This window comes from Dermacentor andersoni, chromosome 3, assembly GCF_023375885.2.
Source record: "Dermacentor andersoni chromosome 3, qqDerAnde1_hic_scaffold, whole genome shotgun sequence".
Lineage (NCBI taxonomy): Eukaryota > Metazoa > Arthropoda > Arachnida > Ixodida > Ixodidae > Dermacentor > Dermacentor andersoni.
In genome coordinates this window covers 132,835,699-132,861,622 of record NC_092816.1, presented here as the reverse complement: position 1 = coordinate 132,861,622, position 25,924 = coordinate 132,835,699, and the positions used below count along the sequence as shown (strand labels likewise).

The 25,924-nt window shown below is 45.5% G+C and overlaps 1 protein-coding gene and 1 long non-coding RNA gene across 2 annotated transcripts in view; one reads left to right on the top strand and one right to left on the bottom strand.

Moving 5' to 3' along the window:
- The window catches only part of LOC129383174 (uncharacterized oxidoreductase TM_0325-like), a 64,930-nt gene that overhangs the window by 5,756 nt on the left and 33,250 nt on the right, over positions 1-25,924 (top strand). Inside the window, exons 3-5 of the mRNA XM_072286906.1 lie at positions 1,007-1,145; positions 1,521-1,561; positions 18,161-18,230. Of these exons, the coding sequence (XP_072143007.1) occupies positions 1,007-1,145; positions 1,521-1,561; positions 18,161-18,230 (250 nt within the window). The remainder of the gene's footprint in view (positions 1-1,006; positions 1,146-1,520; positions 1,562-18,160; positions 18,231-25,924) is intronic.
- LOC140216411 (uncharacterized) lies at positions 7,548-12,067 on the bottom strand. Its single transcript, XR_011893073.1, has 3 exons — positions 12,005-12,067; positions 10,863-10,943; positions 7,548-9,691 (listed from the first exon to the last, which is right to left on the bottom strand). It is a non-coding gene; the product is annotated as an uncharacterized lncRNA (long non-coding RNA).

The following is a 25,924-nucleotide window of genomic DNA, read 5'->3' as shown; positions in this document are numbered from 1 at the left end:
CCAAGACAGGGTGGCTTTCACAGGAAGATGCATTCTTCAAATGATCGACGGTGGTCCAAGAATTTATGTCCTGGAGGGGAATTTTCGACAAGTGCCTTTCTCCTGACAAAACCAAGCCTGCTTGTCAGACCACATTACCTGAAGGATAATTTCTTGTTCAACCACTGTTTATCACACGCATCACACGTGACCGAAACTGCTGAAGCTATACTTTTTTTTTCGCAGCTATCTGGTACACACTGTCGGTTGGAAGAAAATTTCCCCTTTCGCTGAACTTCCTGTACATTGCTGATTTCTGAAGTGATATTTTTTAGCAGTGTTATTGTCTATTCCTTGCAAGTGGCCTTTCACCTACGAGGTAAGGGCGTCAGATACCAAAAGCATGCGTTTTGGATGGTCACTTCATTGTTGTCTCCCACTATAATCTGAGGGCCGACTACGCTGTGTAATGTCCGCGTTGTGTGAAGTTGTGACACTAACGTCAGTCACTAAAGGCAAATGACCCCCTCGATTATGCCTCTCGCCGCAAAGGTTCTGACAGGTGCCCCGCCACCATACGTGGATGGTGTCCAGAGCCTATGCGTATGGGTAAAGAAATCAGGAACGTGTTAGTTTTGAAAAGAAAGGCAGCAAAGCCTACGTTACTACCTTGTTAACCGGAATGTATAGCAACAAAGAAAGATCCTCTGACAATAATGATGAATTGGAAAGCTGCACAGCAAGGTTACAGAATATAGCTATTTGTTTCGATATTTAGGCTGGAGCACCGTGTCATCGAGATTGTCGCTATGAATATTTTACTTTAGTGAACGTGTAGACGGTATTTGTCGAAGTACATCTTACAATATTCGGTCGTTACGCCAATGTTTTTTTCAGATTCAGATGGCGGGATGATCACTTTGAATCGAGATCTTATACTTTCATGGGTGTAATTTTAAAGGGACAATAAGACATAGCGACTCTGATGTCATAGTGTTTCCATTTTGCTGCGTTCTTTCTGTTACAGGTTAACAATGCGGGAATTGCTGCACGAGGATCCGTTCAAAGTGCCTCAGTGGAAGACTTCAAACGATCGTGGCAGACGAACTTCCTCGGTCCTCTCTGCATGATCAAAAACGCTATGCCCTACTTGCGTCAAACTAAAGGTGCAATTCAAATTGTATTCCACCGCGCGCTATAGCTGTGCAACCTTGTTCGTTCCCTGTGCGCTAGGCCATGTCCTAGGCACGACAGTTTGAATTATAGTGTTAGCTATTTATTTTATCGAACTATTATGCTTATATATTCTCTTGATAGGTAATGCTGCAATACATGCTCTCTACGACTGCAAATGCAATGCTTTTATTCGCATCACCAAAGCTGGTGCGAATGGGGCGCGGTAATCTATAATTTGGCCACAATCGTGTTTCTTGTTGTAGACGGAGCATGATTAACACTAAAAGTAATGATGTACCGCATCAAACACTCGCATTGTCTTTTAAGTTGTAAGTGTTTGGTTTATTTTTTCAAATATATTTCAGGTAGCATCGTCAACATTTCTAGCATGGCATCGCTGATAACGGTGAGTGAAAAATCAAATATCATCACAACACTCCGTTGGTCGACCTTTATGCACCTTGTACCCTTTGTACCACGCTATTACAGCTTTAAGCAGCATTGCCACCCATGGCGCAGACTTCTTCCACCGTCTTTGAAGCGGACGGCAGACTTGGGCGGCAGTAGAAGGTGCTCAGCGTGATAAGCGGGCTTTGCGAACTTCTAGAGCTTTCAGGATTCTCAGTCGAGCATTTTTAACTTCAAGTAGTAACAGAACTACCACACACATAACGAACTACGCAGTGATGACACAAAAGACGCCTTCAGATGCTTATTTGGTGAGACATTCGGAGCGCAACCTCTCATTTCTTATGTAATGTATTTTGGAGCATCCCAAGCGATGATACCAAACAGTAGAATTGTTAAACAAATGCATGCAATCATCTCTTTCAGTCTGAGCGGTTGCTGCATGCTGCTCGTCTATTAAGTAAATAAATACATAAATCAGCGAGTGAATCAATCAATTATTTAAACCATGAAGCCATTATTAGAAATGCAAAAGAGGACGTACAACACATATGGAATGATAAGCGTGACTAGCTTCCTGTCCAATACGGCGCGCAACCAAGACGCGTTGGTGAGCTGCGAAAACGATATTGCCATCTGGTATCGTGAGGCAGCGCATAACATACGAAAACGAAACAGTGCTACGCTTTGCTTTCCGAGGGCCCACGCGCCATCACCCAGATGAGAACAACATCAAAAAAATTCATAATTTGTTCCATCTGACTACGGGACAAGATTGCCGGAGGTACTGGCTAAGGACGTAGTCTGCGCATCAAGCTCCGCCGAGCGGACGGAACACCAACGCTATGCCTCTGGATAGTCCAGTTCATCGGGCAAGTCGACGGCTAGGACGCTTACCCCTCGTGTCAATCCTTAATGCAGCGAAGTCTTCTTGCATCACTGAGAAGTTATCCGGTTGTAGCCATAGGCTGTCGACCTCAGTAAAAGTGGATGCTATTACAAGTAAGGCAACAGTGAATTGTAGGTAAACAAAAATGAACTATAGCGAGACCTTCAGCATACGTGACGTGAAGCATACGTGAATTATGCGCCCTCGCTTCTCAATATTTCTACTGCGTGTTCAAGTGCATTTCCGGCAGTTTTGTGGCTTTATCTTTAGAACTCCTGTTAGCAACATCTTTGTTGCCAGACAGAGGTGGTGAATCACGTGGACCGTTATAGCATCTTCATGAAAACATAAGACTGTCGTATTCAGTCGTTGCTATTTAGCGGACTGCAAAACATTATTTCTCACAGTTCGCCAAAACCAAGCAACCTCACAATCACATTATGAATGCTGATATTATGTGTTGAAATATTCTTTGAAAAGATATGGCGAGCGCGAAGTCTGCCTCTGATTCCTTCACGTAAATGTTTGAAACAGTGGCTCTCTGTTTCATTGGGGAAATCAGTTTCTAACCTGTTCAGAATCCTAACTGAAGGGCTAGTTCTTCTAGTGCCATTTTCGTAGGCGGTAGGAAGAATTCCCTTTATTTCTAAATTATTCTTTGTATTATATTGTTTTGGAGCAGTAAGCTCCTGCTTATTCCCTCATTTTTTTTAGTAAGAGGATTCTTGTGGCTTTACACTTACTAATTTTCGCACTCACAACGGCAAGTTTGTTTTTTTTTCACTAACTTCCCAAGTGAATTATTTAAAGCGTTGATTAGCGAAGCTAACCCACTGCCTGAAAGTTGGCACTTTGCTTTCAATAACTCTGCTAATGTCTCTTTAATTGATCTCTTTTACGGGTGGCAGCTGTCCCACTCGCAAAATACGACTAAATCTTTGCCAGTTCTTTTACTGTGGTGGGCAGTTTATCGCCCATCCATCTAGTCAATCACGCATCCGTCCAGGAGCTGCGTTTTAGGTTTCCAGTAAATCGTACGCATACCTGCTTAAATCAAGGTCAATCGCGAGCCATTGCCCATCCTCTTAGCTACTTGGAGAGCCTGAGAATGAACCCTATTACGTTGCGAGGAAATTTTAGTTTTGGGCTAGTTGATTGATTCTGTAAGTATAGGCACAGCGCTGTGCAAAAACATGGACCACACAATGTAAATCCAACGCACATGTTCAAATCTATGTGAAGTGAAACTTCACTGAAGCAGGTAATGAAATGTTGTGAATTTGCCCTGTTTATTTGTGCGTCTGTGGCACAAAAGAAACTGTCGAGTGCATGTACTATCGCACACCTATGCGACGCAATGTTAGAAATGTTACATTGCCTTGTAGTTATGAATGTTTTCGTGCTTTTTATACACATATGTCGCCCCCTTCTGGGCCGATTGCTCGTTACCAGCATGTGCCATTGTTGAAATTTTTGATCATAATGAACACGCAGACGCGCTTCTTGGCCAACGACTCATTGTGGGATTTACCACACTCTAAAAACAAAGAGAGTGCCGGGCACTCTCTTTGAGGAAGTAGCGGCTTGTCCCATATTTCACTCTCTTTTCGAGAGTAGATCGACCCTCTTTGAGAGAGACTAGGTCAACTCCTGTTGACAGAGTTTTGTTACTCCACCGCAAGGGATTGCTAGTACTCTTCTGCAGAGTGATAATACTCTTCCCACAGGGAGTGCTAGTACTCTTCCGCAGAGTGCTAATACTCTCACCGCAGGGGTAATGGCACTCCATCAGACCGAGTACTTCTACTCCCCCAAACAGAGTGTTAGTACTCTTGCCAATACCCTCTTAGCGAAGTCCTGGCCACGCATGCAGGCAGGAAATCAGATCAAATTAGGGTCGCTGATACACGGTTCCCTAGGCGGGTCCTCAGAGTCAGTGGCCCAATTCCAAGCGGCCTTCAGAATAGGCGTGAGCAATGTTATGCAGGATTTTAAAGTCATTTTTCCTGGCTATTTGCTGCCTACCATGAGGCGTGACTGTTAGGAATCGGCCTATGCGTATGTGTCCCGAACGCCACTGCGGAGAAAAAAAAAGCTAATTAACATTCAATCCGCAATTATCTTCGCACATTTCACAATCAGGAGACACAGAATCTAATTAGAACACAATAGTCGAGGGAATCACATACTTACGGACAACCACATTGCTCTATACATCACGTGGATTCGAACACGCGTACACTCGCATCTATACAATTCAAAGCACACATCCTAACCTTTACACCACAGAGCCACCAGGCTCAGTCGTGTTCTTTTAGAGGTTATATACATAACAAATGTATTTGAGGAATCTGCTGCGGCAGGTGGAGTTTCTCTGCAGTGTGCTGTGCTGTTGTGTACTGGAATACGTTTGCATTTGCATCATTTCCATTCCTTGCAACGACTATCGAAGGAATACAACGTAGACGACGACGTGAGAACTATTCACGGCTTGTCGTCACCCCAGGAAAATAACAAATGTGCCGTTCAGCTCACGATCGAGTGCTTTTCCAGTCCATGCATTATATGTTCTCCGAAAATACGCTGATACAAAGTATCGTGCCAACCATCCACGTATGTGAATTTAAGTCGCGCGTATACTGGTGAGCATTTCTGTTTATTTTTTCCGCCAGTTCCATTCGTATGTGGTCAACTGCGACGCCAGTACCAGGCATTTCGACGTGTCTCACGCTGCCGTGTAGGCGTTCTTTTCAAGTGCATTAGTTTAGAGTTTGGTTCAGTCCGCTGTGAGCTGTTGTCCTGCATTAGCAGCGGATCGTTAGCGTTTTGAAGAGCATGCATTCCAGCATTTGGAGACTGCTTATGCCGATAGCCGCGTCACATGCATTGGCACGCATGTTTAAATGACTAATGTGTCCACTTGTTACGCGTGCAGTGCTCTTATCCTGTGGCAGTGCTCGTTCTAAAAGCTTCGAAGACCATCTACATTCATACGTGTGTTCAATATATATGCACAGGATGGACTTGCCGGCTAGTTGGTTGAGCATTTTAGAAGAAACAGCGCAACACAAGGACGACGCAAAAACATGGACCACACCACGAAGCGCTGTTGTGGTTGATGCTTTTTTTCTTCCTGGTGTTTGCGCTGTTTCTTCTTCCACGATACACGCACACCACAGGTACGCGAAAGTTTAGGAGCATAGGGCGTTAACTTTGTTTTCCCCGTTTCCTCTCAGTGTCAATGGCACAATGCGTTGCCCGGAATTGCGCACGCTTACCCCCATATTCAAAAATGAATCATAACTTGAAGCCCATGCTTGGCTTGATCTAAATGACGCAAGTCGTGAACGCACAAAAAAACAGGCAGTGAGAGTCTGGGGGACGTTCGCACCAGGCGTCGTTTATATAAAGTCAAGCATGAGCTTCGTATTATTATACATTTCTGAATACGGGGGTTAGTCATCTACTTCTCACAGAAAATGTCGAAGAAACGCCCACCAAAACCAGGCACATTCGTAAACTTAACTAGGCAATACGAAGCTCCATAGAAAAAGAGTGGTATTAAAAGCTTTCAGTATTTTTCTTTACTCCAAAATGGTTGCGCTCTCGTGGCTTCAATGTTCAGAGATAGTGCAGCGTTAGCTAAAAAGCATGAATTTCCGAACTCCATGCCAAAATAAGCTTGTAAAATTATTTAGGTGCTAGAATCTAGGGTTTGTAGCGTTCCTTGAAAACAATTTATTTCTAAAATGCCATTTTCAAGGCATTGAAAACCCTGGAATTTTTAGAAGTACTGGAAAGTCCTTAAATTTGTACACTTGGCTAGACTTAGCAGACATTGCCAAGCGTTTTTTTTCCCTTCTGTGACACTCTTCGCATGTCACAGAGAATTGTCTGTGGAGGTAATAGAAGGAAAGCGACATCCTTAAAGTTGAAATTACAAAGGAGCTGCAGATACCAGTTTTAGGCACATGGAACCGGCGACAAATGTACTTGGAGGAGCAGAAGCAGGAAGCTCAACAGTTGAGGCATTCAAAGAAAAGCCGTGATGAGTAAATTGAGAGCTACAGACACAATAAAAGGAAATTACAAATGACTATTGCTTATTTGGTGGCGAAAAGCTGAGGCAACAGATGACATCCCATACACTGTAAAACCAAACAGTATTCAAAAACTGCAAATGTTGCAGGTCCAAGTTGTTAATTGTGCTATTGCAGAAAAACTTTGAGTGCTTTCTTGAAATGCTTCCTTGTGTGCGTTTAGTGATGGGCGGTGAAAGCCAAATTAGCAGTCTTTCAAATGTTTGAAATCAGTGAAATGCGATTTGTTTTGTATTCTTTTGTTTACATTAAAGTTAACGATGTTGTTGAACAAGTTATTGCCTGTCCAAACTACTAAAAAAATCGCACGAGGTCCTTGAAGTTACTGTGTCAGGGCCTCGAAAGTTCTTGAAAACCACTGCATTTTTTTCTTCAATATTGCTACGAACCCAGTAGAACAACAGTCATGGAGTAAAAACCTTGGCTGAACAGGGGCTTATACGAAGAGCACAGAAAGACTACAAATGCAGTAGTAGGCATGGAGGGCCCTGAAAAAAATGTGCCACATCTGCTCGTCTGCCTTATGTTTCTGCATTGACTCACATTTTTAATAGCAGTGCACTTGCTGTTCTACTCCAATAAACGCAACATTACCAACTCCAGTGTGGGGCAGTCCTTCAGCCAGTGCAAACTTTTTCTGTACATCCCTGTTAGCTCTGTCATTTTTCCAGCATTGTAGTACAAGATTTGTTACTTCAAGGGGAGTATGGTAGCGCGATTCAAAGACGGGACAAGAGAAGACACAAAGGGACACACACAGCGCTGTGTGTGTCCCTTTGTGTCTTCTCTTGTCCCGTCTTTGAATCGCGCTACCATACTCCCCTTGAAGATGCATTACCAACAAGCCCACATTGCAACCCTCGTGAACAAGATTTGTTAAACTGGTTTCGCAGAATATGAGCAGTATACTCTTAAATTAGCTGTTTATTTGTATGCACAAGTTCAGGTTCTCAGTTTGGTTGCATGACCAATTCCCATACCTCAATAGATACAAGAAAAAATGTTATTAGAGTTCAATAAAATCCAAACAGTAATAATCACAACAATATAATGACATACATTTCTTTTGGTACGTATACAGCCCATGTCTTGACACTGTATAAGTTCAACTATACATCGCAAGTACTGTGTCCTGACCACTATTACTCACATGTGTAAAACCATCACAGCAATTCTTCAACAAATATCACAGTGATTAGTGACATACACTTTGTAAATGCTTTAGATGAGCATAATGTATACAAATGGTCCCTGTGTACCTACACATGACTAGTGCCACCCGAGTACTATTACTCACATGTGTAAAACCAACAAAGCAGTTCTTTAAAAATATCACAGCGCTTAGTGACGTACATGCTGTAACTCCCTTGTAAAAGCTTAATACAAACACGTGAGCACACAGAAAGCTAGCAGTGGGCCTACATGGAAATACCACCGCCTCAATACTAATTCACAAGTGTAAAACCAACCAAGCAGTTCTTTAAAGAATATCACAATGCTTAGTGACATACATTTTGTAACTAGCTTATATAAGCTTTATACAAACATGAGAACATACACAAAGCTATCGGTGCACCTACATAGAAGTGCGGCCATCTGAACACTATTATTTGCAAGTGTAAGCTCAACAGAACAGTTCGTTATAGTGACGCCCACTTTGTAACTGCCTTATACAAGCTTAGTGCAAGCACAAGAATGCGGAAAAAAATAAATTAAGAGCTTGCTCTATGAATACACAAACAGATCAACACAAATGGTAAACACCGCTTTGAAGACACTTGACCGTGACAAAGCGCAGTGCTGTGCCGGTTGAAACTGCCATTCACAAAAGTATTGAGCAATGCTTAAACCACACGCAATAAAGTTCAGAAAGACTGCGTCTCTAATGTACCTATTTTAATTCAAATTTCTTGAATATAGGGCTCTCTTGCAGATAAGGCATCTGATCCAACTGACCTGATTTTACACCTGCTAAATGCATACAATGCACTCAGATATAACTGGTAATAATAATTATAAAAGGCATTTAAAAACTTGATAGTATGATGAAGATGCATGACTAGAAAAGTTCTGTCCCCCTCGTACGTGTTAAAAAGGTGCAAGTACGGCGCATGTTCTTTTTTTCCGCAATTTTTGCATTAATGGACACCCGGGAACCTCGAACCCACAAAAAAAGAAGATACTGCTGTGTTAACAGTGTTATGAATAATTTTTTGTGAAAGCTTTTTACAGACAAGTTGCAGTCTCGTTTCTGGAGGTTGAGCTGTATCATGCAAAATAACATATAAAGTGGTCACAGGGGAGCATGACACTATGCCATAATGTTCGTTTCAGTTGACTCTCTTGCCCTATAAGTCACTGCTCACTGTGACCAGTGATGGAACAGCAGTGTCTGTGTGATTTTCAACACACTTCTGTCCTATGCCATCCTTACCAGAGTTGGCGGCACATAGATACCCAAATTTCGATAATGTTGCTTTCTCAGGTGGTTGTTTTTGATTTGCTCAATATCAGTTGGCACTCCAGCTGCATCAAACTTCTTTTTTACCTCTTCAACAACAACATAAACAACAATCTTATGACATCTGTGTTGTCCTTCTAGTTGCCTACAAAGACCAGTTAATCTAACAACAACACTGACAGTCTCTACTATCTTCTAATGGAGAAGATGTGTGTCCAACCATGTGTTCCACATTGTTGTCACTATGTGGGCTGGCTGGGGAGGCAACAACTGTAATATGCTTTCATATATTAAAGTGATGCTTGTACTGTGTTATAACACTTAACTTAGTCTTGCACTTGCTGCACAAGAACACTGGCTCACAGTCGTGGTGAAAAGCTTTTGTATGTTGAGCAAATGAGTTGTATGCACTACAAAAAAAGTCACAGTGATAGCACACATGTTGCTCTACCAGGCCTGGTGCGGTTCCTTCTGACACTGCTGCTGATGCTGACACACTGCTGCTTGCCTCGTACACTGTTGCAGCTGCAGTAGACATGGCCGTCTCTGTATGTATTGCTGCCGTGCCACCTGTCATGGTAATTTCAGGTGGTATCGGGCTCACTTCTGCAACAGAGATGTCGTTTGCCCCTTGAGGGCTCTCGTCATCAGGGCCAATAATTTCGTAGGCATTGTCTCCTGCATCGAAGAACCAATAAGAAATGCCTGAATTAATAAACATAGCTCTAAAAAGTATGGACATCAAAACTTAACCACAAGCTTTGCACATCAGTGACCAGGCTTAATGAATAATACTTGCAGGAGGAGTTACACAATTGTGTGTGTACATTACAGTTAAGCCTCATTAGAAGAGATACTCAAGAGGCACGGGAAACATGTCTCTCGAAACCAAAAATTTTAAAACACTGAGGAGCCAGACTAGATCACTTCAGATATATCTGAACGAATAATTGCTCAGGGTGGCTTAAAGGGCCCCTAAACCACTTCTCGACATTTTTTGAACATTTCAAGTAAACACGCGCATCAAAATCAGAATGCCGTCACAATTGACGATGCCAAACGCCACAGTGCGTAGCACTGTGGGAGCACCACAATATGAAGAAAACGACCCCGTGCGCCTCTCTGGACCTATCCTGCACCCCCAGTTTGTCCTCATGACATAAGGAAACAACTTGATTGCAGTAATGGCTGCATGTGATCTGAGTTGATTGAAACAAACAATACGTAAGGTTTCCCTGTATGTAATTTTATCAGAGCGCTTTTTAGATGTCCTGCTGGCGATTCTGGCTGCACGATGTTTCTCATGCTTTTTGGCACGATTCCTTTCTTTTCCACTCCACTCTTTTTTCTGGTTTTCTCCCCTTTCCCTTCCCCCTTGCGTAAAATAGCACACCTGAAGTATCAAATCTGTTGAATTATTGTGTGTATCAAACCTGTTAACATGCGGGCTTCTCTGTGGTCTGTGTTGTATTTTTGCGCTGTACAAGTCAATTCAAAATGAAAGATGGAATGTCCCTGCCTTTAGTTAATTTGTATGTGTGTGTGTACACACACACATATATATATATATATATATATATATATATATATATATATATATGTGTGTGTGTGTGTGTGTGTGTGTGTGTGTGTCTCATGTTTTGAAATATATGTACATTCAGGAGTGCCTGCATGCTCTTCTCCCCTGCTCCAGTGACGAAAAGGAGAGCCTTTTTATGTACCATAGTAAAACATTCACAGGTTTTCGCTGTGCCCATTACATCACTTATCATATGGATCTGTCACAATACAGAGTAGCAGTGGTCCATAATACTAACCCATCCCAACATAACTACAAATTAGCACATACCGACATGCTGTGAAACAGCTGTTGCAAAGCCGCTGGTGCTGGCAATTTCTGCAGCACTGCAGTGGTACAGCCGAGTGCCACCTGTATAGTGACAAATGCATATGCATGTTAGCAACTCACTAGTTGCTGATGGTTTCATAAGCTTTACACTACACAATAAAGTAATCTAGACAACTTTGTTGGAACAAATACACATAATTAGGACACCATTTAAAGAATAACACGATTAATTGCCCCCAATCTCTCACTCACTGAGGGATAATACTACTGAAACATCGGTGGAGAGCTCAGATTAACACAGCCCATAAAGGACAAGCTTTCTTTGAGGAAAACAGCTATAACAGCGGTTACTTTTCTTGATCATTTTATGTGCTAGCTTTGATTTAAATGTCATGCAGTACTATAAAATATGAAGTGCCGCATTTCTAGCAGCAGAAGGTGTCGTCAGCCTCATGGTACAACTGATTTTTGCACTGTTTGTCTCAGTGAGCCGACACATACAAAGAAAACCGAATTCACACATACATATACAGTGCCAAGTGCACTCCTCCTTCTGAAAACGCAGCCGCCAGTTCCAATGCTGCTGAAAGGAAAGGTTATATAGAGTGCGAGACTGCATGGAACTACCACTTATGACTGTAAGTGTATGATCTGCTGTTTGGAGAGGTAGTCACATGCTATTTCTAGTCTCTTTTAGAAGCATTACTAAAGGATGAATTAAAATCTATTCATAAGTCACGAATTTCACGCATCCACAGTTTGGTTAAATAACTTGTGAGAAAAAGACATGTTTACCTGGAATAGCAACCTTTTTTCCCGCTGCAAAATTTTCCTTCGAATTAATGAAATAACTTTACAGCGTCATAATATATTGTGTTTCTCGCAACTACTTGCCTGCAGTGGCGAATTAGTGTTTATATCTGACTCATTGGGCGACAATACTGCCAAACACAAATGCTTCACGAACACGAGAACACGTCCCTCGCAGAGAATAGCAACCATATATGCCTCTGTGAGACATGATCGCACCTTTGTGGTCAAAATGTACATTAGAACGACACCACCATCTCATTAAAAAAAAAGCCTCAGTACAAGGCAGCAGCCGACTGCATAATGTGAAATTGCAACTGATGTCCACTTACTGGTGGCCTGTGTTCGAGTCGCTTCTGGCAGTTGACTGGGTGCTGAGAAATGCACTTCCTGGGTTGTCCCTACAAAACATACAGGGTTATGTCAAATGTTGAAAATATATATACACCGGCATTTCATAAGTTACAAAACAAATGAGTAAACTAATAAACAACTGCAACGTAAACAGAGTACACATGATAAGATAGGCTGTCAACTGGTAATGCATTACGCGAAAAACCTAATGCATAGGAAAGACTATATTTATACACACGAAGCTGGCACACTATTAAATTCGCTCTAGGTTTTTCCGTGCAGTATATTCAATTTATTATGTCTTGTGGTTAGAGCAAAATTAGTGTAAATTACGCACTAAATTATGTACCCTGGAAAACTTTTCTTCAATATGCACCTGTGCGCGCTTCGAATGAGTAGCGTTGTAAAATTTACATACATGGCATTTAACATAGTTGCTGAACACGGATTTCCTTTGCCCTGTGTCGTGTACAGTGAGCTACATATATCTGCCACTCCCCCCCTTTTTGCACTAGCCATACTGCGTGCCATTGCACCTATACGCACGTCAATAAACCTCACGACACAGAAATAAAAAAAAAGCGCCGATCACCCATGCCTGCATGTTGCAGGGGGCCTAACCTAACCAAGCATGGGCTGTTGCTTTGTATAGTAAACACAGGCACCGTGCTCATTGCAAGTATGTATCATGTCACTAAGCAAATATGCAATTTCATTGTACCACTATTTTTTTATCACATGGATGTATCCGTTGAGAGGCAAGACAAAAAGCAATCACTTCTCAGAACTAATCAGCTTTTTTAAAACCCATTTCTAACTTTTCAATGACACTTGCTGCTATGTGTTTGTCTCCAGAGAGCATATTTGATTTGACTTTCCAATCGGAGACATTACATAAATATACCATGTTAAGATGACTGCCTGGAGCACGTGAGAATTTTCATCTTGGTGTAACATACTGTATCTTGATTCTGTTTACATTTGGTCAAATGGTACACCCAATATACCCACATACTAGTTTACTTGTCCAAACTGCATGCCAATGTATTTTGATTTTTTGACATTGGCTCCTCTGCACTACGTGAAGTCGCGCTGCACTGGCTCTTTCACATCCTCGTGTCCTTGCAGCTGCCTTCTTGCGTTATATAAAGCAGGTACCTGAAAAATATCGTATGCAAAAGTCAACACAAGGGCATGGTGCAAAACAACATCAAGACAGTAAAGGCCATGGCAATAAAAGAAAGTCTTAGCTGTTAGTCTTCTTAGTGAAATGCATGCAAAACATCCAAATGACTGCAACAGTCAACTGCTAAATTAACTTCAATTTTAGATTTACACAAAAAAGAAATAACGGACAGTTCATCCTCGTTCGGCACGAATGTTCGAATACTCCTGCTAATGAATAGAATATTGGTCATTTTCAGACATCATAGGTCTGTCATGAGTCTGGTGTATCGCAAACACCACTTGTGACACATCCTAAGCACGTGCCCAGTGTGCCCCCCGCACCATCCCTGGTTGTGCCACTGCTGAAGCCATAATTTGAGGATTATAGCTGCAAACATGATGCTCAGTAGGGATGAAAATATTGTCCTTCAGCTCAATGGATATATGGATGTGCCTATAAAAAAGGGCAACAAGGCTTGTTATGGCTAGCTTACCCACATTTCAATACTAACAAGAAAGTTCACTGCGACCTGCATCTAAGCTTACTAAAAGGCATGAGCTTATTTTCATGTATGAGGTGCGCAATGCAGTTCATTTTTTACAGACCCGACTTACTGCTGCAGTTTGAAATCTAGCATTTTAGATTCTTGAAGGCATGTAAAAGTTGCAGTTAAACCGCAGTTATTATTTTATTACACCAACCTATTGTTCTGTGTACGACAGACTGGTGACACGGAATTAAAGCAACATTTTATTTTGATATCTTATTTCTCTACTAAAAATATTCAAGCGATAAACACATTTTGATCTGCCATGCAATAGCAAAATGCACACATTACGCTTGTAACCCCCAGAGGAAGGCTGATTTAGCTATTCATATGACATAACTCTGACACGCCAACTCATATTAGCAAATGCAAAGGCATGTCCAAAACAATAAGCGTACGCAAAGCGCCCTTGCAATTGTAATTCCAAACAGCAGCCGTTATATTCGATGCCGATGCATAACTAGCTGCTCGACAATTCACCGAGTTCGTAGACATCAGCATCCTTTCAGTTTCGCACCGTGCAAGAAAACCGCAACGGGAGACAAAACCAGACCTACCTATAATCACACCATTTCAATACATGAGCAAAAACAGTTCAGTCTTAGGGATAAACACTGTGAGAGCGATTTTGTGCGCGACGGCGACGAGCGACGGCTTCAAGCCACAAAACGGGCCGTCGCTTGAACAGATGGCTCGGTTCTGGAAATCTAGAAATCGTCGCTCTTCGCCCGAAAGTGCTATGAGCGACTAGCCAATAGCGCGAAGCCGGAACTGGATGTACTTCGCTCAAATACTACCGATTGTCGCGCGGAACGAGCAAATGATTCAATTTTTATACGTGCAAGGATAAGAACCTACGGCGAGACATCCGGAAATATTTTGTGCTACTTTTTATAGTAAAATACATCAACGTAAATTACTAAAGCACGCGTCACGCGTGATTGCAGCCCTCATGCCGGCAACACCGGGAGGCGTCGCTCAATATCGTCGCTCGCACGGAGTACGACTTGTAGGCGACGAGCGAACGCGACAGCCATCTCCATCGCGTCGCTTGTAGCTGCCGCGCGCAAGATCGCTTATATGGGGTTTATACTTTTTTCAGCATAAAGCATGGATTCCTCATGCGTTTTCAGTAAGTTCAAGATAACGCGCCCAACTGACCTCTTGCAGCATGCAGCTGAATGCCTGCGGCAAAGTTTCTAACTAGCACTGGTGCTGCACGTAACTTCAGTGGTCGCAGATTCCCCCTGCGCGAGACACCGTCAAGCGCGCTGTTTATTTACAAAAAAAGCATGCTGCCAGCAAAATGACGCCTTCTGTTATGTGATTCCTTAGTTCAACAGCGTTCCGTACCCAGTATACTGCCAAACTGAATAAATTCAAACACACAAAACGCACGCTAATCAGGCTCCGCATAGGCTCGGAATCACAAGCTGGTGAGCGAACCATTTTAAGCGTCCTCTCGCCTGGCGTCTTATTGAACATACCGTAGTTCTGGCAGCGTTTGAAATCTTTAAAGCTCTTACGGACAACGGCAAAGTGATAAAATCACATGCAGTTATCGCGACGACTGGCTTTTTCGATTGACATCGAGAGACACAGCGCGTATGCCTAGTCCTTTGTCAATCGCGTCGGCTAAGCGCAGCGACGACTTCCTGGCGATAGCATGACATATACGGACAATGTGCACCTAAGTTAGAATTCACTTACCGTGGAGGATTTGCTGTTATATCCAAGGCATGACGAACGACTGTCGTGTTTTCGTGGCGACGCGAGATGGCTGACATACGATCTCCCTTGGCTGGCCTTTGCTGCAGCTGTGCTGGTCGGCGGACGGATCACCTTTCTCCGGTGCTGTGTTGTTCCGCCATCTTGAGCGCGCGCGCGCGCGGTGGAGCAACTCCGAGTGAAAAAGTAGAGCGCTCGCTACGCGTTCCTTTGAACTGCGGCGGCCTGTTCTCTTAGAAGCAAAACGATGTGTTCTTTGCTCAGCGTGCATGAATGAAACATTGCCATGTTCGGAGCCAGCCACCTACAGTTGAAGCAGAAGATTACGCTACGTTTTGTTCTCTATTGCCGCAAGAGTAGAACGGGCATTCTACTCTCTCTCTGAAGGGGAGAGTGAAAAGCACATTTCACTCTCTCCTTGGTGAGAGAGTGAACAATGCATTTCACTCTCCTCGACATTTTGCGAGAGTAAAACGACGCTTTGAAGAGTGAACCGGCCGCTTCACTCCTGCGATACCCTTCCTAGTTTTTAGAGTTCATAGTATGGAATTCCTTATCATCAGCACGCGGCGATATTCTAAAATAGCTAGTTTGGCGGTATTACGATATGCACCACCTGTTCTTGAAAAAATCTCCGTCTTGAGTATGTGCAATACTATAAAAATCATCATCACAAGCAAAATAATTGTCATGTCAAACCCAAAAAAGAAACACCTTTTTCATTCGCTTTCAATATGGTCCGATTTACTTGCGGTTCAGGCGACGAATTTAAAAAGCTTCTCGTTCGTAAGTGATTTACGCCATTGGCTAGCCATCTTCGCTAATATGTTCAGCATTAGGATTCGTTTGAGTATTTTTTTACGATCAATTTTAGTGAAAGAGACTTTTGTAAATGAAGACCCAGTTCTGACTCGCAGAAATAAAATTTATAATGTTTAACCAAGCCGTTCACCATCCTGAACCAGTTCCCGAACCGATTCAGCACAATAAACTTTATCCTGCGGTATATGGTGACATGCTGTACAGTGTTATCGACTCGTACAATTGGCGCATGCGCGCGTTTCGTCACAGTGCGACGACACGCACTCCCTGCAAATGTGAGAGAGAAACCAATTCATTTTACATGAATATGAATCAAGTTTAAGTGTGCACAGCTACAAAAGATTCACACATAAAGGCGGTCATCTTAAGCAGTGTTAACGCTAGAGTGTGCAAGGTGTGGCGGCGATTCGACGCACCTATTCCTGCACTCGCTCGTTCCCGCGTTTCGTTCTGGCGATCCACACTCAGTAAGGACTGAACTCTAGAATAAATAAAAGTTTCCGAAAGCAAGATTTCCGAATCGAATTGCATACGAGTACTAAAGAAGAACGACCGTTGAATATGGAATGTTTGAAATATCTAAGAAAAAAACACGAAAAGTACTGTGGAGTTAGGCAACAAAAGGCTTGTTTACATTATTTGATACATGTACACAGTGAGGCATGATCCCGTCTGGTGCACACTGATTATGAAAGTAATGCGAAAAAAAAAAACATAACAGGCCAAATGCGTGTAGTAGAGTGCAGTGCTTGTTGAAAGTGCTGTGGCCCCTGGCGATGTCTGACCTACGTCACAAGGGTAAAATGTGAAACTTACACCGTATGCACTGCAAGCGTGTGCTGAATTGGGCTGGCTGGTTCATGACGAACGCGGTAAAAACAGCGCGAGAGACAGGAAGAATCCAGAGGCGGCGTTTGCAGCGCTGTGAAGTGCGTCTATGCTTTCTTCCTGTCATTCGCGCTGCTTTAAGCCCCATGGCATGCACTACTCGTATAGCACCAATTCTTCGCGCCCTCTAGCCAGGCTTCCCTCTCTCCCCTTCTCCTGTTTTTTCCCCCAAATACCCACCATTGTTCGGCAGAGGCGCGAAAAGTGGACGCGGTGGAAACGTTGTTAGTAATAGGTGTTCTCGACCGTAGCGCCATACATATATGCTGGGCGGTGTCTACTTGCGTTTTTGCCACTGCGATATGGGTTCGGGTCTTCGGGTTGGCGCTACAGGGTTGTATGTAAAGCTGGAATGTGTATATCTGTGTAGGTGGGATATGGGCGTTAGGGAGGGGGATCGCATTGCCCCTAAGAATGCTGCATAGATTCGGAAGTTGAGATGCCGACAATGCAAGCAGCGGCCGTGCGGTTCTGTGCTCTGTCGTTCCTTGAGCACGCTCGTTCAACGTGCGATGCAAGTCTTTTAAATAGACATTTACTGGGGGCGTCATTGCCACGATTTTAGCGATAACGTTTTAAAGGACGATTTATCAGAAAGCAGGCGATATATCTTCATCAGTATAAGTAAATAATTTTTTCTCTATAGCGCCCAGTCTACGATTGCATTGCGTAGATACGGAGAAACATACGTACCTGCCGCTGACTTCAAGCAACAAAGTCATAAGTCATCGTAAGTAATTTCATAAGTCATCGCTGACCTCGGTTTGGTGACTACCTTTGATAAAAAGGTGGTCAGCATCTGAAAAAGATGAGTCGACGTAGCTGTGACTTTTTTACAGTCGTTTTTTATTAGTCAAGATAATAGCACAGCTGTTGTTGCTACTATTCCGCCAAGTAAAACAATTATTACTACGGCGGCTGCAGCTAATGATCATCATCATGTCTTTGAGCAAACGACACGTCTCTCAATTCTGCTTGCAGCGTCCCGTCACCGTGCCTTACGGTGTCGCCAAAGTAGCCCTGGACCACCTGACGCGATGTGCTGCACTAGGTGAGTGCGCTGTAGGTGCAGTGACAAACACACCCGATGACGTGTAGTGAGCGAGAGGGCCAAAATTCAGCAAAGTAGTGGTCAACATGTTGAGTATCCACGAGGGACTATTTCTATACTCCGTCTCACATTCTGCATACTGCCCAGCGAAGGCTGCGGGCCGCGTCAGCCTGTCAGAGGAGAAAAACATTCAGATGGTGCGAGTCCACGCCGTGCCGTGCGTCATTAATTTGAGTCTCTGTATGTTATGTTCTACATGTTGTAGAATTCAAAATAAATGCACACAATCTAGGCCTCTTGTACTCGCCATATCTTAGTGTACTCAATGTGTTTACTGTACATTTATAGAACGATTATTTAGGGGGGCTGGGTAGCACGTGTCCCCGTTTGTGCTCCGGCCACAGTCTGCATGACGCGGCTGTGCCCGGCTTGTAGGTAATCTTAGATTACCTTCTAGGTAAGCTGCGGTGGAGGCGATCGTCTAGCCTGCCCGAGAAGCTAATGGCTTCGTGTGCACTGTAATCTTATGTGCCTAGTTCGCATTGGAACGAGAGGCAGCACAAACGCAAAATCGGCTCAGAGCTGCTGCCGCTCTTCATTATGCCCGAAATCTGAGAGCGAGTGTCTGCGGTTAGGGGCGCAGCAAGGAAGGGGGGCCTTATGGGGCTGCAGCCACCCTGCAAAATATTTTCGTGCTGTCATGCACCGCCGGCCAAAACAGCCCCCGTCGCCCGAAATCATTACGTAGAATGTCTTTTTCTACGCTCGAAAGGACATTTCGGTGCCATCATTGCGAACTCTGGCTGGATTTCGTGGCAACACCCATGCGCCGGGAGTCACATAACGCAACGAGCCCTTTTGAAACTTTGTGCAACAAGCACAAAGTTTCAAGGGCGTTTCGATGGCGCGTTGGATCACAGCGGCATCTCGCGGATGACGCGGAATCTGAGGAGCGCATGCATTTCAATTTCGAAAATCTTTCGGCATACATTTACCATACACTTCTGTTGCGAAAGGTGAATTGACATTTTGAAAGTCGTGCTTTACATTTTGAATTCCGGAACTTTGAGGCTTTGATGCTCCAATAAACATATGACTCCAAATGTGTCTTCACTTTTCTAAAGTCGTACATCAGACCATATAACGAGACAAACGAACCCAACATACTATCAGACAAGTTTACAAAGCACGCAGCGAGGTACGATGAGACGAAGCGTTGTGGGGGTTCATTTGTGCGCAGAAAAGAACACGAACATTTTTTTTTCACCTGCGCCAAATCATCCATGTGAAGACACTAAAGCCAGCAAAGGTAGCTACGTTCTTATTGATTTTTCTACTTTGGCTTTCATTCGCGAGGACACATTGAGCCTCTTCGATTCTTTTGTTCTCGCTACCCGCGGGCTGCCAAAGCCAGCCACAGCGCATGCGTTTTTCTCGCGTTGCCCGGACCACCGCGCTGCGCACTTCGGAGCGCGATCGTTTTAATCTGGCCGAGGGTATTTTCCACTGGCAGAGTTTTGAACTGGCTTTCTGGCTAGCAGACGAGTAAAAGGAACAATAGTCGCTCGCCGCTATTCACTGTGGGGACTCGACGGATTGCAATGCGTTCGTTTGGGCGCAACCTCTCTGGAAAATCTTGTCTCGCCAATGTAGGATACCGAGCAGTATGCGTATTGTTCTCTGTGAACGAAGCGTCTCACGTTTTCTTTGATATTCCATCGCTAGGTGCCTAAAGTAGGCATTCGTCTGTGGTCAACGTGCTTTCCTTCACGTTTTCTTCTTTTTTTTGTTTTGTTTCGGCGCCACCGATCAACAAAAGAAGTAAAGACATTCGAATTCGATTTTCTTACTGCTTCTTCTTTTGCTGTAAGTAATGGACCACGCGACACTTCAGTTGCCGGATGCTCGTATTGTAGCACTCTTCAATGAAGCGCACTAAACACACTGGCTTATTGTGGGCGAACTTGTGCCCGGAAACTCAATTATTAAGCATTCACACACTTTGAAGAAAGAGTTGACGGCAGCCTATATCACAGTCAACCGCGTCTCTCCGCCGAACGCACTTTTCACGCGCCCCGAAGGCCAAGAGCCACGCCGTGGCTTCTCATTGGACGGCAGACTCGGGTGCTGCCGTGAGCGCGTGCACGGGAGACACGCGCTGTATCGCCATGCGCGAGGCGTTGCTGGCGCTCTTCTAATGGCGATTTTAGCGATGAGACGCTTCGAAAGGTGCCTCACGAGAGTGCTTGTACCTGGCATGTGGAAAGCTCTCTGCGGCATTAGTCCCCCTCCGAAAACGCATCGTCCCGATGCGTATGGAACAAATTTATCTATAGATGTGTTTTCATTGCCTGTCATAGTAAGGCTTCATGCGGACTACGTGCACGACCTCCGCATGGATGTGCCGCTTTGATCGCGCTTGCTTATGAGGGATGACTTCGTAATTCAGGTCACGTACTCGGCGAATAACTTCGTAAGGTCCAAAGTATCGGCGAAGGAGTTTTTCACTTAGTCCGCGGCGACGCACTGGTGTCCATACCCACACTTTGTCGCCCGGGTGGTACTGAACTTCTCTGCGGCGCAGGTTGTAGTAGCTTGCGTCCCTACGTTGTTGCTGGCGGATACGGAACCGTGCCAACTGCCGGGCTTCTTCAGCTCGTTGTAGGAAGTCGTCGATGTCGTACGGGTTGTTGCTGTCATCATCTACCGGCAACATAGCATCCAGTGTGGTTGTTACTGTGCGGCCATAGACCAGTTGAAATGGAGTGACCTGGGTTGTCTCCTGTACTGCTGTATTATAGGCGAAAGTGGCGTAAGGCAAGATTGCGTCCCATGTCTTATGTTCGAGGTCGACATACATGGACAACATATCGGCCAGGCTTCGGTTTAGACGTTCCGTCAGGCCGTTTGTTTGGGGATGGTATGCAGTGCTTTTTCTTTGACTGGTGTGAGTCATCTTCATCAAACATTGCATCAAATCAGCTGTGAAGGCCGCTCCTCGATCGGTAATGACGACCATTGGTGCACCATGTCGCAGTACTATGTTACAAAGGAAGAAATTTGCAACTTCAACTGCCGTTCCTCGCTCAAGGCAGCCAGTTTCAGCATATCGTGTTAAATAGTCCGTCGCTACTACGATCCATCTCTTCCCTGACGATGATGTTGGGAACGGGCCAAGAAGATCCATTCCAACTTGTTGAAATGGAGTCTTTGGTGTGTCTATGGGCTGAAGAAGTCCGGCCGGTTTCACGGGTGGTGTTTTGCGCCTTTGACATTCGCGACATGTCTTCACGTAATGCTGCACCGACGCTAACAATTTAGGCCAGAAGTATCTGAGACGAATTCTGGCGAACGTCCGGCTGACACCTAAGTGACCCGACGATGGTTCATCATGGCAAGCTTCCAAAATTTCTGTTCGCATGGCTGACGGTACGACGAGTAAGAATTTTTCCTTGTTGCGTTCAAAGTTTCTTTTGTAGAGCGCATTATCTCGGAGGCAAAATGACGATAAACCTCTCATAAACATGCGTGGGACGTGGACGTCGTATCCTTCGAGGTGTTTGATGAGTGGGAGCAATTCTGTGTCGGCCCGTTGACGCTCAGCGATTTCCGAAGCTGTCATCGCTGTAAGAGACGGGAAATCTTCTTCTGCTGAAGGAGTCGACTCCACTGGTGAGCGGGACAAGCAGTCAGCATTGTTATGCTTTCTTCCAGACCTGTACACGACAGTAATGTCGTATTCTTGGAGCCTCAGGCTCCACCTCGCAAGTCGTCCAGATGGGTCTTTTAGGTTTGCCAGCCAGCAAAGAGAATGGTGATCGCTGACTGCACGGAACGGCCTGCCGTAAAGGTATGGTCGGAACTTGCTGATGGCCCATATGACAGCCAAACACTCCTTTTCCGTCGCAGAGTAATTTGTTTCAGCTTTCGAGAGAGTGCGGCTAGCATACGCTATGACTTTCTCTTCCCCGTTTTGCCACTGAACTAAAACCGCGCCGAGACCGAGATTGCTTGCATCTGTGTGGACTTCTGTGTCCGCTGTCTCGTCGAAGTGGGCGAGGATCGGTGGGGCTTGCAATCGTCCCTTTAGTTCGTTCAACGCAACCTCTTGTTCAGCATGCTACATGAAGGGTACGTCTTTAGAAAGTTTCGTCAGAGGTTCGGCAATTTTCGAGAAGTTTTCTACAAATCGCCTGTAATAAGCGCATAGTCCCAAAAATTGCCGTACCGTCTTCTTCTTTGTAGGCTTTGGAAATCGTGCAACAGCAGCAGTCTTGTCGGGATCCGGAGCAGTACCTTGCGCGCTAATTACGTGACCCAGGAAACGAAGTTCTTGGAATCCAAACTGGCACTTTTCCGGTTTAATGGTTAGGCCTGCCGAGCGGATGGCTTGAAGCACTAAACGCAGCCTCTGGAGATGCTGGTCGAATGTTGCGGAAAATACCACTACGTCGTCTAGGTAAACTAAGCATGACTGCGATTTAAGACCCGAGAGGACACTGTCCATCATGCGCTGGAATGTCGCCGGCGCACAGCAGAGACCGAATGGAAGCGCTTTGAACTCATACAGGCCGTCTGGGGTTACGAAAGCAGTTTTTTCACGGTCTCTTTCGTCTACTTCAATTTGCCAATATCCGCTCTTGAGATCCAATGAAGAGAAAAATTTTGCATGTCGTAGGCGATCCAACGTGTCATCAATGCGGGGAAGGGGGTATACATCCCGCCTGGTCACACTGTTCAATTTCCGGTAATCAACACAGAGTCTCAATGTATTGTCCTTCTTTCTCACAAGGACTACCGGCGACGCCCACGGGCTGTATTGATGGCTGAATGACACAGTCCTCAAGCATCTCTTGCACCTGACTCTTTATGATCTCTCGTTCAACCGGTGACACTCGGTACGGATGTTGGTATACTGGCCTGGTCGCTTCGTCTGTTATTATACGGTGTTTAACAATTGGTGTGCGCCGTACCTTTGACGAGGTGGAGAAACATTCTGCGAATTCATTTATAAGGTCCTCCATCATTTCTTTCTGGGCTGGCGTCAGACTTTGGTTGATCGCAACTGACGTTACGGCGTCATGCACAGTTTGGACAGCAGGTGGCCTTAACGCTAAGCTACATACATCTGTGACCGCAGTAGCGCTGTGCAGGAAGGCGATGGCTGTGTTCTTTGCGACGTGCTGAAATTCACTTCCGAAGTTCGTCAGCAATACATCAGCACACCCATCGCGTAGTTGAACAATTCCTCGTGCTACGCAAATGCCTTTTTTCAACAGTAGCTCGACGTTGGCCTCCGCTATACCTTCCGAGTCGTCGAATGCTTCGTTTCTTACGCGAACCAGCATGCTGCATCGTGGTGGCACGGTTATGTCATCGTCGGTAACCCGCAAGGCAACGTGTTCTAGCTCCTCCGACTCTTGCATGTCTATAGCCTGCTTCGTAGAAAATGACACGCTAGAATTCTGCAGGTTGATTATGGCACCATTTGTTAGGAGAAAGTCCATTCCGAGTATTACATCCTTCGAACATTCTGGTAGCACGACAAAATCAGCGACGTAAGAAAAACCCCGAATTCCGATTCTCGCTGTACATCTACCCAGGGGCGTAATGAGGTGCCCACCAGCCGTACGTATCTGGGGTCCACTCCATGGCATCAAAACTTTTTTCAATTCCTTCGTGAGTGCATATCTTACGACGGAATAATCGGCACCTGTGTCAACTAATGCACTCAATTCATGACCGTCTATTGTAATGCGCAAGTCTGAAGAAATTCTCTGTTCACTTATCTTATTCATCCGCTTCTGTTCGTCGCGGCTGCTCGGTAAACTTGACGGAGGATCTTGGCTTTTTCGAACGTCAGCGGCCTCGCCTCCACAGGTCGCTCGCTTCAGTTTTCCGGACGTGGGCTCAGTGAACGACGCCTTGGTGAAATCGAGGATGGCCGTGGACTTGGTGATCGGTAGCGTGCAGACGCTGATGATCGGGGCTGGTGTTGGTATCTAGCAGCCGGATCCTGTTGTCGGGTCAAGTAGTCCTGAATTTCGGTGGGTCTTTCGCCATTACGGGGGCAAGGCGCATTTATCGTAAAGCCGCGAAGACCTGCTCTGCGATATGGGCACATTCTGTAAAGGTGCCCAGCTTCCCCGCAGTGGAAACAGAGTGGTGTCCGGTCGGGTGCACGCCACACGTCACTTTTTCGTGGCCTCAGCTCTGCTAGAAGGGGTCCACTGCGCAGAGTCGGCTGGCGGCTGCTGGGAGTCGCGAATGGAGAACAATGCCTGGTCGGTTGGCATAACACATCAGCGTACGTTGGCACGCGACGTACGGGTGGTGGTTGCTCATGATGAGCAGGCGGTTCCTCACGTCCTGGCTGCAGAATGGCGTGGCGAACTTCATCTCGAATGACGGCGGCGAGAGTTGACACTGTCGGCGTGGCTTCCGGTAGCTGCAGCTTTCGAAGCTCCTCCTTTACGATTGATCTCACCAGTTCTCTTAGTGCTTCGGTGTTACTGCCTGGGCCTGCTGACAGGATATCGGCCGGTGCGCTGGTGACATCACGATTGTAGTGATGGGCACGCTGCTGCAGCGCCTTCTCTATGGTCGTCGCTTCGGCACGAAACTCAGCAACACTGTGTGGTGGGTTGCGGACGAGTCCTGCAAACAGCTCCTGCTTAACGCCACGCATCAGATGGCGTAATTTCTTCTCTTCGGTCATGTTTGGATCAGCGCGCGTGAAGAGACGGGACATGTCCTCGATATACATACCGACACTTTCGTTAGTGCGCTGGTTTCTGGCTTGTAGGGCGTGCGCTGCCTTCTCTCGCCGATCGGTGCTGGCATACGTGGCAAGCAGCTGTCGCCGAAATACTTCCGACGAAGATAGTGTCGCTTCATGATTGACGTACCACGTCCTCGCTGACTCTTCTAACGCGAAGTACACGTTGCGAAGCTTCCGTCTCTCGTCCCAGCCGTTGAAATCTGCCACTCGCTCGAACTGCTCTAACCAGTCTTCCACATCTTCGAACGTATCGCCGTGGAAGGACTCGGGCGTGCGTGGTGGGTACACGATGAGCTGGGATGATGCCACTGGGCTGGTCATGGTTGCACCGTCGCTGGTAACTGTTGCCCGCACTGCTGCAGCAACAGGAAGCGGTCCGAACTCGGGTGGGTCTCCTCGGATGCGGCGGCTTGCGCGCTGGTGTACTGGAGTCAGTTCCCTGGGTTCCAATCGCTGAGGGTCGGGGCTCCGTTCTCTTACGAACTGGGGACTTCCAATCATATCCCGCACCTCCACCAGAAATGTAGCACTCTTCAATGAAGCGCACTAAACACACTGGCTTATTGTGGGCGAACTTGTGCCCGGAAACTCAATTATTAAGCATTCACATACTTTGAAGAAAGAGTTGACAGCAGCCTATATCACAGTCAACCGCGTCTCTCCGCCGAACGCACTTTTCACGCGCCCCAAAGGCCAAGAGCCACGCCGTGGCTTCTCATTGGACGGCAGACTCGGGCGCTGCCGTGAGCGCGTGCACGGGAGACACGCGCTGTATCGCCATGCGCGAGGCGTTGCTGGCGCTCTTCTAATGGCGATTTTAGCGATGACACGCTTCGAAAGGTGCCTCACGAGAGTGCTTGTACCTGGCATGTGGAGAGCTCTCTGCGGCAGTATTATATTATTGCGATAGCAA